The 13,463-nt window shown below is 45.8% G+C and overlaps 1 protein-coding gene across 1 annotated transcript; it reads left to right on the forward strand.

The window, feature by feature from the left end:
- The first annotated feature begins 250 nt into the window (after positions 1-250).
- Positions 251-11,906, forward strand: slc19a2 (solute carrier family 19 member 2). The gene is made up of 6 exons (XM_086282768.1): positions 251-425; positions 4,187-4,753; positions 4,851-5,097; positions 5,208-5,397; positions 5,841-5,982; positions 6,072-11,906. Exons 1-6 carry the CDS (start codon positions 303-305, stop codon positions 6,273-6,275), a joined length of 1,473 nt encoding a protein of 490 aa, XP_086138894.1. The 5' UTR covers positions 251-302; the 3' UTR covers positions 6,276-11,906.
- The last annotated feature ends 1,557 nt before the right edge of the window (positions 11,907-13,463 follow it).

The following is a 13,463-nucleotide window of genomic DNA, read 5'->3' on the forward strand; positions in this document are numbered from 1 at the left end:
TCATATCATATATAAGTTTGGCCTTTTAAGTTGGATTACTGAAATAAATGAAAGTTTGCGCGATATTCTGATTTTCTGAGTTTCACCTGCATCTTTAGCGTTCGTCACACAACTGTGTGAAAAGCCTGTTTCAGGCCGGCAGGGGGCAGTAGCTGTCCATATAAACGCGGCGTTGCGATTCACACTCCAGTCCAGAAGGTGGCGGTAATGTACCTGAAGTTGTTTGGCACCGCCATAAAAAGATAGAAGAAGAAGAAAGAAGAAGTAGAAGAAGGACCGGCGTAGGTCATGCTGCTTCAGACATGTCGGTGTTTTTCCCCACTGTGCTGCTCTGTGTCTACGGCTTCTTCACCAGCCTGCGGCCATGCGAGCCCTTCATCACCGCCTACCTGATGGGACCAGACAAGAACCTGACGGAGACTCAGGTGAGCTAGCTCGCTGTTAGCAACAGCGACTCTGAGGCGCGTCTTAGTTGTGTCGTCACGCTCTGTAGCATCAGCGTGCGTTTACACTGTTAATGTTCACGTGAAGTAAGTTGGAGCTAAGCTGTGGACAGGCGGTGCCGGGCACGCGCAGAGGACCCCCAAAACTAGTGATGTGCGATACCACTGATTTTCTTTCCGATCCGATACCAAGTAATATTCAGGGTGGTATCGACGATACTGATCCGATACCGATACTTTGTACAAAAACGTATTTTATTTATTGTATCTCAAATTATAGCATCATAATGATTACAGGACATCAGATTACTTGTTCTTATCACTTAATAATGTAAGGTTCATTATATAGAAATAAAAAAACTGAAGTTGTGCGCTATTTGAACACCTTGCCTGCCTGCAGCACTAAAGGACTCCGTGAGAGAGGTCTGTCTTGCCCTAGCAGCACCTGTCCTTCTCTTCAGTTCGTCTCAACATAAGCTCGTCATATTCTGTGATCTGATTTACTCTGACATGTTTGACAAGGTTAGTGATGTTGCCACAACCATACATGCCAACCCTCCCGATTTTTCCAGGAGAATACCGAATTTCAGTGCCCTCCCGAAAATCTCCCGGAGCCACCATTCTCCTGAATTTCTCCCGATTTTCCAGGACAACAAAATTGAAAAACCATATTGCAGAATTCATAGCGCGGCCAGCCAATTCCAGTTTCCAACAATGGTGGCAGCGATTTAGTTTTAATATTACTCTTATTTCCCTTTCTGGGTCGCAAAAAAACCTTTTAACATATTTTCAGGTGAGAATGTAGCTGTGTAAACTTCAAATATCTGAGCCGACCGACGCATCATCTTCAAACCGCCGTGGTCTTTTGCTACTCGGGTTAAACATGATATATAAGTCACTTTGATAATTAAAAATGTTATTGTTTGGCTTTTTCAGTGTTTTATTTGTTCGTGAGTAAATCGGTTTGGCTGAGATTGAAGTTATTAGATTAGATTAAATTAAATTAAATTGAAATTTATTAATCCCTCAGGAGGGTTCCTCCGGGGTTTTCATACATCTGAATAAACGTCAAACAAAAAATGATTAAACAGAAGTGTGAGACGGTCAAGAGATTACATCAGTGCCCGGTTATATGTTAGATAGCAAGGAGCAGACAGCAGAGTTTCACTCCACCGAGGGAGCCTGTGACGTACTACCCGGCTTTCTTTAGACCGCGAAGGCCGGGTCCTCAGGTGGAAGCAGCCTCTGAATTTGGACACCCCCGCTGTTTCCGGACCGGCCAATAATAACGGTGACATTTAACGTATTTTATCCGATAAATAAACCCTGTAAAATGTATTTAGCCCCCCCAACAGCCCTTTTCCCTAATATGGCCACAACACCTCACTCTTGGAGCACTTTTTTGCCACATGTATCGCAAACCACGTCTCAGCTGTTTGTGTAGGTAAAATACGTCCGCACATGACGCTCAGCCATTGTTGTGAGTGCGCACGCCCAGTGTTGCCAACTCCTCAGTAAGGAAAATCGCCATTGGTTGTCCTAAAAGTCGCTAAATTACGCCATCGCCTAATTTGCATAATTGGTCATGCTAATGTAATTGTAACCTACGCTGTTGGAGAGAGAAATAACATCGTGGAAGAAACATAAAGTGAGCAAAAAACGTCCGAAATGCATTTAGAATTTATTTAGAACTACAAATTAAATTTCTTTTAGCAATTATTGTTTTTTTTAATGTCACAATTCCAACCCTGCTCCTTTATCCAGGCTTGGACCGGCAAAAGTGACCCGAAATAGGCGCTCTGGTGGAGTTACTGTGTGTGTGTGTGTGTGTGTGTGTGTGTGTGTGTATAAGTAGTTTTAAATCTTGTGATCCACAAAACAGCATAACAGTAAAAGAAGAACTGACTGCATTACAGTCAGTGCGGGAGCAGCGGCTTCGCTCATGCGCGGTTCATTTGCAGTTTGGACGCACAGGTGTGAACGTCTCCTGCAGCTGGGGGAGGACTATCCTCCGCCCGTGAGCGCTTTAGCACGGGTGAGGTGCCCACGGCCGCACCGCTGCTTGTTGAGAGTAAGAGCAACACGCCCTTTCACGTCAAAAAGTCGTCATAAATAAGTCGCCAATAACACCAGAAAAAGTCGCCAGATTTGTCGCTAGTTGCTTTTTAGAAAAAAAAAGTCGCTAAGGGGTCTGAAAACTCGCTAAATATAGCGACAAAGTCGCTAAGTTGGCAACACTGCGCACGCCAAGGGGCTGCGAGACATTTATACAGCCGTATTTTGCACATGACTATGAAAGGCGGAAGAGGAAGTAGTTCCTTTGAATGTAGACAATCCGAATGTTATAGTTTCTTTCCACTGTGTTCCTGTTAATGATAAACTACAAATTTACTCTAAATTACTAAAATATTGATATTTAATGTGAGAATCGATTCTAGAACATAAATGGCTGGTATCGGAGGAATCGATATTTCAGGATCGATCCGCACATCACTACCCAAAACCTCCTCACTCAGCAACCCGCTTAATCAGGATTCCGTCATTTAGTGTCATTTGGCTGATAAACAGCAAAGATCAGCAAAGCAGAAACTAAAGTTTATGAAAGCAGCAGAGATACAAAGGGCGTCCCGGACCAGCTCACCCCAGTCTGCGGGCGGGGGCTGCTGGCGTGGGGCTCAAGACATGTGATGTAACGTGCTTTTAATCAGCTGCTCAGCCTGCCTGTGTGTCTCTGTCTGAAGGATGGAGTCACGTAGCTGCTTCATCCCGCTGTTAGACACACTCCGACTCCCTCATCAAATATCAGGATCACATCAAATGTCCTGGAGAGCAGAACAAAGACCACTGGCTCCTCCTAGATGGTGGAGCTGGGGTCAGCCCAGCAGGAGAGAGCCTGGGCTGGTTGTTGGCAGCAACTGGACCTTTAAATAATAAGAAACGACTTACTTTTAGCATTGTTTTGAAGGTTTTTTGAGACTGATTCTGAAAGTTTACCGTGTCCTGGTGTCATATCAAAGTGAAAATACTTTGTTTTATTGCATGTACGTGTGGTTTATTGTCAAAGGAGCTTGCAAAGAAAAGCGTCTGGACTTTGCAAGCTCCTTTGACTACGATGACCTGGATGACTGAGAACCTTCAGACATACGTGTGGTTTATGTTTCCCATTTTGTTTTTCGTAAGAACTGTTGCATTTGCAGTATGACAGTTATTACAAAATGTGCTGTCGCAGGGATGTTGCATGGTGCCGCAGTGTACAGCGTCAGGCAGGAAAGACTGAAAATGGCGATCTCAGTGTTGGAGCAGTAATCCCAGAGACCCTCGCTGTAGACGGAGTAATCTCCCTGAAAAATGACCAGAATTTCTGGCTAATCCTTAAATAATTACTTGTACAATGCTGAGGCTCTCAGCAGGCCTTCAGAAAGCAAACCTTGAATCTGCTTGGATGTGCCCACTGTTGCGCTGTCCAAAGGCTGGGACGACCGTGTCGTACCCCGAGCCTGGCTTAGCTATTTAAGTAACGCCGATTAATGAGCAGACTTTTTTGTTTTTGCAAGGTAAGTTTACCTCTCTGTTTAATGTTCACAAAACGGAGCCACACGTCCGTACGGTGCTGAGCAGGATAGCTGCACAGGAGATCAGCAAGATCACTGACAGGTTTCAAATGCACAGCATCCTTGTCATTTATTGATGCAAAGGAAAGTGAAAGGAGCTCTAATCCATGCGGTGACTGTTTCTGTCTGCAGGTTGTCAATGAAATCTTTCCAGTATGGACGTATTCCTATCTGTTCCTGCTGTTCCCCATCTTCCTGGCCACTGACTTCCTCTGTTATAAGCCGGTGTTGGTGCTCCAGGCCAGCAGCTTAGTGGTCACCTATGTCATGCTGTGGAGGGCACAGGGCATGCTGGCCATGCAGCTGCTGGAGTTTTTCTACGGTCTGTCCACAGCTTCAGAGGTGGCCTACTATTCCTACATCTACAGCGTGGTGGAGCCGGAGCACTACCAGAGAGTGACTGCTTACTGCCGCAGCGTGACTTTGTTCGGATCAGCGGCTGGGTCTTTGACCGGTCAGTTGCTGGTATCCTTGGCCGAAGTTGACAAGGTCTACCTCGTCATCATTACACTGGCGTCAGCCTCTGTGGCTTTTCTGGTGCCCTGCTTTCTCCCCATGCCCAAGAGGAGCTTGTTCTTCCACAGGCGTGCAGGAGCAGAGGAGGCTAGGCCCCGCAGCAGCAGCAGAACCGCCACCAGGATGGAGAAGGCGGAGGATTCGGACAGCAGGGTGCCGCTGAACAGGCCGGATATCTCCAGGGTGAGTGAAGCTGCCGTATCTGGCCACGGCTGTGATGAGAGATTCTGAGTTTGTACGATTGTGTGAAGAGGTCACACGTCTGCATTTGTCTGTGCAGGCATCCAGGTCCTCTGAGGCAGGAAGTGGCAGCAGGGGGCTCGTGGCGGTCCTGCGGATGCTGTTTGATGACTTTGTGCAGTGCTACAGGTGTCGCACCCTGCTGGCCTGGTCGCTGTGGTGGGCTCTGGCCACCTGTGGCTACTTCCAGATCATCAACTATTCTCAGCCGCTGTGGGAGCACATTCTTCCATCCAAGGAGAACATCATCTACAACGGCTATGTAGAGACCCTGTCCACGCTCCTCGGTGAGGCTGCTCTGGTTGCTTCACAGCAGACTGTGTAAAGCTGTGACGTGAGCACACTCTCCCAGCGTGACTGACCTTTGACAGCAGCTCTGTGTTCCTCTCGTCCACAGGGGCTCTGGCGGCGCTGCTGGTGGGCTGCCTGCCTGTGACCTGGGCTCTGTGGGGGGAGTTGGCTCTGTGTGTGCTCTCCCTGCTCATGGCTGTGTGTGTGTTTGTCATGAACACGGAGCACATCTGGCTGTCATACAGCTTCTACATTCTCTTTAGAACCACGTACATGCTGCTCATCACTGTGGCCACGTGAGTACCCAATCACCAGCCACATATGATATCATGATACAGGATATCATGATATCCTGTATCATGATATCCTGTATCATGATATCCTGTATCGACGTCCAGTGCACGCGCGGCGATGATCCAGAAGTCAAACCAGGCCGAGACGGCAGCACTTCCATGGCTCGTTTCAGGCAGAAGTGCAAACATTAGTGTTATTCCATGAAGCAGTTCTGGCACAGCTTACTGGAAATTTAAAAGCAGAAATTGAATCCATGTGAGGGATTAACAGGACATGGGAAGATTGTTGTTTGGAATAAGGAGCACATTGAGCTGAATGCGTGGGAGCACTGCTGACTGTAGAAGTGCATGTGTGCAAACACGAGGAGACTGTTCTCCATCTGACTTCCTGTTACTGCTCACACGCTGCGACTGCTTGTCTGTTCAAACTCATCTGTCTCCCTCAGGTATCAGGTTGTGGCCAGCCTGAACATGCAGCGGTATGCGCTGGTGTTTGGAGTGAACACCTTTGTGGCTCTGCTGCTGCAGTCTCTGCTCACGCTGGTGGTGGTGGACTCCTCTGTCCTGGGCCTTAAAGTCTTCACTCAGGTGAGGAAGTATAACAAATGTAGAACTTGTGTTGTGCTTATTTAGCTTCCACGATGTAGATGTGATAACTTCTTTGTTTCCTTCCTTAGTTCTTCATCTACGGTGCCTACTTTGCTGTCATTTCTGCGATCTTCCTCTTTGCTGGGCTTTATAAACTGGTCTCCAGGCGGCACTCTGAGCAGAAGGCTCTGCCCGGCAGCCGAGCGCAATCGGAGACGGACTCTCCACCGATCGGTGGCACAGACTCCAGGACATGTGTCGGTGAAGGTTCTCAGTCATCCAGGTCATCGTAGTCAAAGGAGCTTGCAAAGAAAAGCGTCTGGACTTCTTTAAGTTACTTGAAGACGTTTCACCTCTCATCTGAGAAGCTTCTTCAGTTCTAAGGTCAAATGGTGGAGAGTCCCAGATATAAACCTAGTGGGAGTGACCCCCCACAGAGGGACAAAAGGACCCCTGATGATCCTCTAATCGCCTGAGCCAAGGTGGGAAACTGGGTGTGGGTCCCAATCAGCCAGAGTTTCGGGTGTGTTCATTGTGAAACCTGGCCCCACCTTATCATGCGAATTCCTGAGGTCAGATGGCCCAGGATGTGAGTGGGCGTTAAGGCGTCTGGGAGGGATCTCAAAACTGGATTATAGATGGCAGAGAGTTGGTGTCGTAAACCCCGCCTCTGTTCAAAGATGGTCACTCACAGTGGACATAGATGCTTCTTTCACTCCTCTTTCAAACCATCTGTCCTCTCTGTCCAAACTGTGAACATTGGCATCCTCAAAGAGTGACCTTTGACCTTTAGATGCAGATGGACTGCTGAGTCTTGTCCTGTGGAGGTGGCTCTTCTGTGTTGTGCCATGCGCTTGTGAAGTGGCTGTTTGGTCTCTCCGATGTAGAGGTCTGAGCATTCCTCGCTGCACTGTACAGCATACACCACGTTGTTAAGTCTGTGTTTTGGTGTTTTGTCTTTGTGATGAACCAGTTTCTGTCTGAGCATGTTGCTGGGTCTGAAATACACCGGGATGTCGTGCTTGGAGAAAACTCTCCTGAGTTTTTCTGATACACCGGCTACATAGGGGATGACAATGTTGTTGCGTCTGTCCTTCTTATCCTCCCTCGCTGAAGAAGCTTCTCTGATGAGAGGTGAAACGTCTTCAAGCAACTCAAAGAGGTCCAGACGCTTTTCTTTCCAAGCTCCTTAGACTCCAGGACACACCACAGCGATTAGAGCCTCACACGCAGGCGTGTGGATCCACAGGCTGAGCTCAGTAATGTCCACTCGCTTTTTTATGCGCCAGAGTAGACTGTAAGTAGAAGGTAGATGTCAGACTGCCTGCACTCGCCTCGCACAATGACTTATTACTGAAGAGCTCTGACAAGCAGACACACAGCTGATGTTTGTTCCTATAAATGTACAATACGCACACAGGCTGCTCCTTAGACTTGATATAAACTGCTGAACAATCAGTAGCAATGGTACGTTATTAGCCCTCCTCCCTCTGTGCTGCAGAGCAAGTATTAAATGTGTTTGTGTGTCTGAGCTTGATTGGTTGGCACAAATTTCTAACAAATCAAATTTGAGAATTGTGTGTGTGTGTGTGTGTGTGTGTGTGTGTGTGTGTGTGTGATAAATTGGAGGTTTACTATACTTGTGGGGTCCCCACACGTTTGAGGGCATGTTTCACACTCAATTTAGGAGTTACGACTCAGTTCTTCCTTAAAACTTAGGCGCACCGTCCTGGGATCGGCTGCAGCATCCTGATTCCCACCGGTTCTTCTTCCTCCTGTTAACATGCTCCTCTTCTTCGTCGTTGTTTCTTATGAATGCCATTCTTATATATTGCTGATATTTTCCATCACCCCCATTTTTCTTCATATAAGACCTGCTGTGGTCTCTAATCAAAGTATGCTACAACAAACAGTCGACTCTCACCCGCTTATATTCTACCTTTATTTTTCTATTTTCTCCTGGAAAGTCAGGTCTCCCAACACCACTCTGGAGGGGATTCAGCCTCCAGGGGATCATTTCTATAGTGTCAATTTGACTTTTTCATATCAGTGTACAATTTTAAGACTGTGCAACTAGTAAATTACCAGAAATTGCAACATACGATTAGTATTCATAACCGTATTTGCCAATCCCATGCTGCCTTGCAGTTTCCGTGGCGAAAGCCTGTTTACTTTCTTTCACTTATGCTAACCTTTAACCTTTTATTTATTTATTTATTTGGGATGACATTCAACATGTCTGTTTAGGGCTCTCTTAGTGTTTATTTTCAGACTTTACAATACCTTAGGCAACCAAACAAGAGACAACTACAAAGAACCACACTCGACCCATATATGATGTCCTCTAAACCAAGGAGGAAAGGATGTCCAGTCCGCATCTCACATTAAGGCCTAACGGAGCATTCAATCTATCCACCCCCTCTCCATCCTTTTCAACTGACCGACCGACCAACCAACCAGGATTCGCCTCCAATCCCATGATTACCGATGCCCCCTCTGTGCTCCTTAGAATGAGGGCCCAGTAAAATACGCGGTCCATCCGGACGGCATACAGGTTCTGTTGCAGAGGCGCTCTCAAGTGGGCCCCAGTCTGCCCCACATACATCAACCCACACTTGTTACACTGAATAGTTTTTTCTTTGTTTTCTGAACAATATGGCAGCTGCCTCCCTGCTATATATTCTATAGAACCTCAATATCTGAGATTTTACTATTCCCTGAAATGTGTGTGGCGGATGATGGCTTAATTTGTGTAGGAGCGCATGTGTATCCGTGGTTTAAAATGTGCCCTAGTCCACAACCTCTTACAATCCTTTTCATTTTCAAAAAAGACCGTAGTGTCTAGGAAGTTTATTTCCGACTCGCCGTGTTCCTGTTTGAGCTTTATAGACTGATGGCGTGTGTTGTCTACAACTTGTTTAAACATGTCCTCGCCATGCGCCTATGATGTCATCTAAAAACCGAAAATAAAAGGGCGGTTGTAGCGGGCATTTGGTCAGCGCCTCCCACTCACTCATATCGGTGTTAGCATCAGATGGTGCATGTCTTTGGTCCAGGGCTGTTCAGTCTGTAAATGATACGTATCGTCAGCGTGAGAGTTGTTATCAGTAAGGCAGATCTCCAGAAGTTGGAGGATTTCAGGACGCACAGCGTTTGGGTAACGCCGAAAGATGTTCGTCACGCCTCTCAAACGCATCCGTGTGTTTACGTTAGTGAACAAGCTTTCGATATCTATTGTATATACGTGTTATCTGCTATGGAGCGAATCGTTTGCAGAAAATAGTTCGTGTCCTTTAGCAGATAATCGTGCTGTTTCGCAGCGATGTATTTCTTGTGTAATGAATGGACAGTCTTCCTGTTGTTAAATCCTCCCAATTCTTTCGATCTTTGGGCTGAAGGAAGGACACTACTCGGTGTATAAATGCTCCTTCAACAATGCTTTATTCCATACAATTCAACACTTTTGAGCATAAACCATCCGGATGGGGAGACATGCATGCAGAGGGTCACAGCAAATCTCAAACTGGTGGAGGGTGACTCAAACTCTTCTAGCCTCTGTTGGCCCCCACCTAGTCGTAAAAACCCAAACATTCACATTCTCTCTAACTCCTAGCGAGCCTGACTTATGGCCTTGGCTGCTCCCTATTTTGTCTGCCTTCAACAACGGTGGGGGTGAAGCTCCCGTGGAATGTGCTCTGTCTCCTCTGCTATCAGAACAGCAGGTCCTGACTCTGAAACCAGGATTTCTTATGACTCAGCAGTATAAACGATATCATTCATTCACACTGAAGCAGCAGTCTAATGTAATACAAATCAGTCTAATAACTGTAATAGTTACCACCTTCTTCTAATTCAGGAGAATAATACGAACTAAAACTACATAATTTCACAATCTTTAATTAGGGGTATATCATGGCTCCCCCCTCCAGCTCCCAAACCGTAGGGCTCGCTACGAAAGTCATCGTCTGCAAAGTAGTCTTGTAATTTAAAGCGTCTATGATACCAGTGTAAAGGGTTAGGCTATACAGCTAGGAAAAGCATTATGTCAATGGGATGTCCCCACGAGGATAGCAAAGTGTGTGTGTGTGTGTGTGTGTGTGTGTGTGCGTGTGTGTGTGTGTGTGCGCGTGTGTGTGTGTGTGTGTGTGTGCGCGTGTGTGTGTGCTGACGAGCAGACTGAGAGATGGAGAAACTAAGTGTTCAGTCTGAGCAGCTGAGTGATTAGTTCACCCTGAGTGGAGCTTGTATGTGTGATTGAGCAGAGAGTCGTTCAGCAGAGACTGGAGCTAAACATCTGAATCCAGCAGATCAGATGTTTCATTGTCAGTCTGCTTCACATTTAAACTAAACATGTGTTGAAAACTTATTTCATATTTGCATATTTCACTATCATCCATCAGCACTTGGACGGTTTTTTGAGATGAGCATTTATTTTGTGTCAGTATCAGTGTGACTGATTATACCAGGTGTGCGTGCGTGCGCGTGCGTGCGTGCGTGCGTGTGCGTGCGTGCGTGCGCGCGCCTTCATACAGATAATTGACAAAGATGTTTGAGTACAGAGGAGCTGGCTGACCTGATGGCTGCCTTTTTACCCACTGAATGAAATCATCACACAGACTACAGATTCCCACCAGCCCAGGCTTTGAAACACATTCCTGCTGCTTTCCTCCAACAGCAGAAAGCTTTGTCTAAATGTGGCCACCAAATTGTGTTGCACCAACCAAAATGAATCGTGAGCAAATCGATACATAAGACATAAATGCCCGGGTGACACCCTGTTCTTCCAAGGCTGTCTGCAGTAGCTGTGAGCGGACGCAGCAAGCAAACGAGCACACTGCCGCCTCCACAGGCAGCTGTGTGCTGTAACTCAAGCTCTCACATTAAATTAATATTCATTCCACTGCTTTGGTGGGGGGGGGGGGTATAAATGTGGATGGACATTATAAAGGATTTATGTATTTATTTTTAAAGTATGAAATAATTTGAAACATTGCAGTTACTCTGTCATGCAGACGAGTAGAGAACACGTCTACCTTACAGACGGCTGCAAACCGGAGGAGCCAATCAGTGACTTGAAACATTGGTCTGGATGAACTGTGCCTTTTTCCTGTGACCGTTTCCCATGGAGACGGTCAGTGTTACACAAGCTGGAGATCCTCCAACATCTGACATGAAGTGATCAGTGTGCACTCAACGATTCATGAATGTTTGTCTACATGTGATGTGTGCGTTCGCCTGCCTAAACTGAAGGTGTCCGACTCAACTGCTTCTCCCCCACAAAGACACGGGGGATTCTTATCTGGTCTATGCAATAATAACATTTTATTGGTGTTTCTCTGATTCATGTTCAGACTAAAATAAACTTTAACTGTACTGTTATTTCTTTCTTTTCCAGTCTTTTTGTTCAGAATAAGGGCCTACAGCCATACTAGTCACATACACAACAGCAGAAGTCCATGGTTGGTTATGCTGTGAAACCCTCTCTGTGTGTCATACATGTCTAAAGATGTATTTTTTAATACGTCTACCTTGTACATATACAACATTGGAACACGCCTCAGCCTGGGGCCGCTGGGATTGGGTCCCTGAAGTTTGGGATGGATGGCTTTTTGTTGTTTTTGGGATCTTGTTCAGGCTTCACACAGGCTCGTCTTTGCATCACTGGAAGCTGGCCCAATCACCTAACTTAACAACAACAACAGGATAGTTAAGTTGCCAAGTTCCTGTTTAACGAGTGAACTATGTCTAGGCAGGTGGAAAGACGGTGCTCCAGCTCAACAGGACAGACAGGTTATATGACTCGCTCAAACAGAGGAGCTCCTATAACTCCTGTTTTAACCCTTGTATGGTGTTCGGGTCTGTGAGACCCGTTTTCAGTTTTTTTCAAAAGAACAATTAAACAATTTTTTCAACCTGAAATTCATTGGCTTTGGCTTATTTTCTGTGAAGAACATAAATCCAAACTAATTTTCAATGACCGCATACTGTACCTCCCCCCACGCATTTACATTACATACAAGGTGTTCGGGTCCACTGGACCCAGGTCTAATAAAAGTGTTGAAAGTGCAGGTCCTGTGTTCCCACACTCTGTTTTTCTCCTTTCTGGTGCTGCTGATAGTGTTTTCTTCCCCTCCTGCTCCGCACAAAGTTGCAACATTGTTGAAAATTCAACTACCAACACCGTCTGCTCTGACATCTCACACATTTTACCCTCTTTCTTGAGGGATCCAAATTTTATTTTCTCATACCCTGTCCCACCTGCAAATTAGGGGCATAATACTATAAATAAGACTTTGCCATCCAATTGATTTTGGAAGAGAGAGGGGCTTCGGATGATGATGTTGACAAAGAGGTTTCAGAACATTTCACATTTCTGAAAATTCAGAGTCTGACAGTGACTTTGAAGAAGAGGATGAGGTTGAGCATCATTTAGTAACAAAACGAAGACGAGTACCCCATCTGCAGCCAGCTCCAGGACCAGAACAAGCCCACCAGACAGCAAGTGAAGAAATATGGATGTCAATAACTGGTGAAATTGAATGGTCTTCTTGCCCAAGAAATGAGCCACCCTGCAGAGCTGTTACTGTGATAAGCCAGGGCCAACACGGCTGACAGGTACTCATGTGCAGGACATCAAGTCTTCATTTGAGCTTTTCATCCCAGATTCCATCCAGAAAATTATTCTGGATTGCAGTAATCTAGAAGGAAGGTGTGTTTTTGGAGAGAGGTGGAAGGAGATGGACCAAATTCATCTAAGAACCCCAAAGGCCTACTTTGGGGTTCTTATCCTTGCAGGAGTTTTCAGGTCCAAAGGGGAATCCACAGAATCCCTGTGGGATGCAGAAACCGGCAAGAACCTTTCCGTGCATCAGTGTCTCTGGAAAACTTCCACAAAATTTCCAGGATTATCCGTTTTGATAGCCGAGACGACAGACCAGCTCGACGGCAGAGAGACAAGCTAGCTGCCATCAGGACAGTGTGGGATAAGTGTGTGCACCACCTCCCCCTGTTTTTTACCCTGGGCCTAATGTCACCATTGATGAGCAGCTGATCCCATTTAGTTGTGAAACATATTGCTTCACGTGTAAATGTGTTGTGTCTTTCCACTCACTCCACTTGATTATAACTTATTCATTTTTTTATAACATTTTATAAAAAATAAAAAAAAACGAGAAGCACATTAATTCATACATGTGATCTAACAAAGGTAAAGGGAAAAAATTAACCATGTTTGCTGTTCATATGGTTTGTAACTGGGATGAAGTAAACATCTGTTGAGTAATTTAACATAATGTTGTTTGATAGTGTTAATTTGGAAAGCCAAAACTCTAGCGGGTCCACCAGACCCATGAACACTGGCTGAGTAACAAAAATATGAACACCACACAAGGGTTAAAGTCGCTACACTGGCTACCAATCAGATCTAGGTAACATTTTAACATTGAGGATATACATGTATATACATACACACACACACACAC

This window comes from Aulonocara sp. 'chitande type north' Nkhata Bay, linkage group LG23 (assembly GCF_057382095.1).
Source record: "Aulonocara sp. 'chitande type north' Nkhata Bay isolate Kocher_YH1m ecotype deep benthic linkage group LG23, A_spYH_male_GT1.1, whole genome shotgun sequence".
NCBI classification, from domain to species: domain Eukaryota; kingdom Metazoa; phylum Chordata; class Actinopteri; order Cichliformes; family Cichlidae; genus Aulonocara; species Aulonocara sp. 'chitande type north' Nkhata Bay.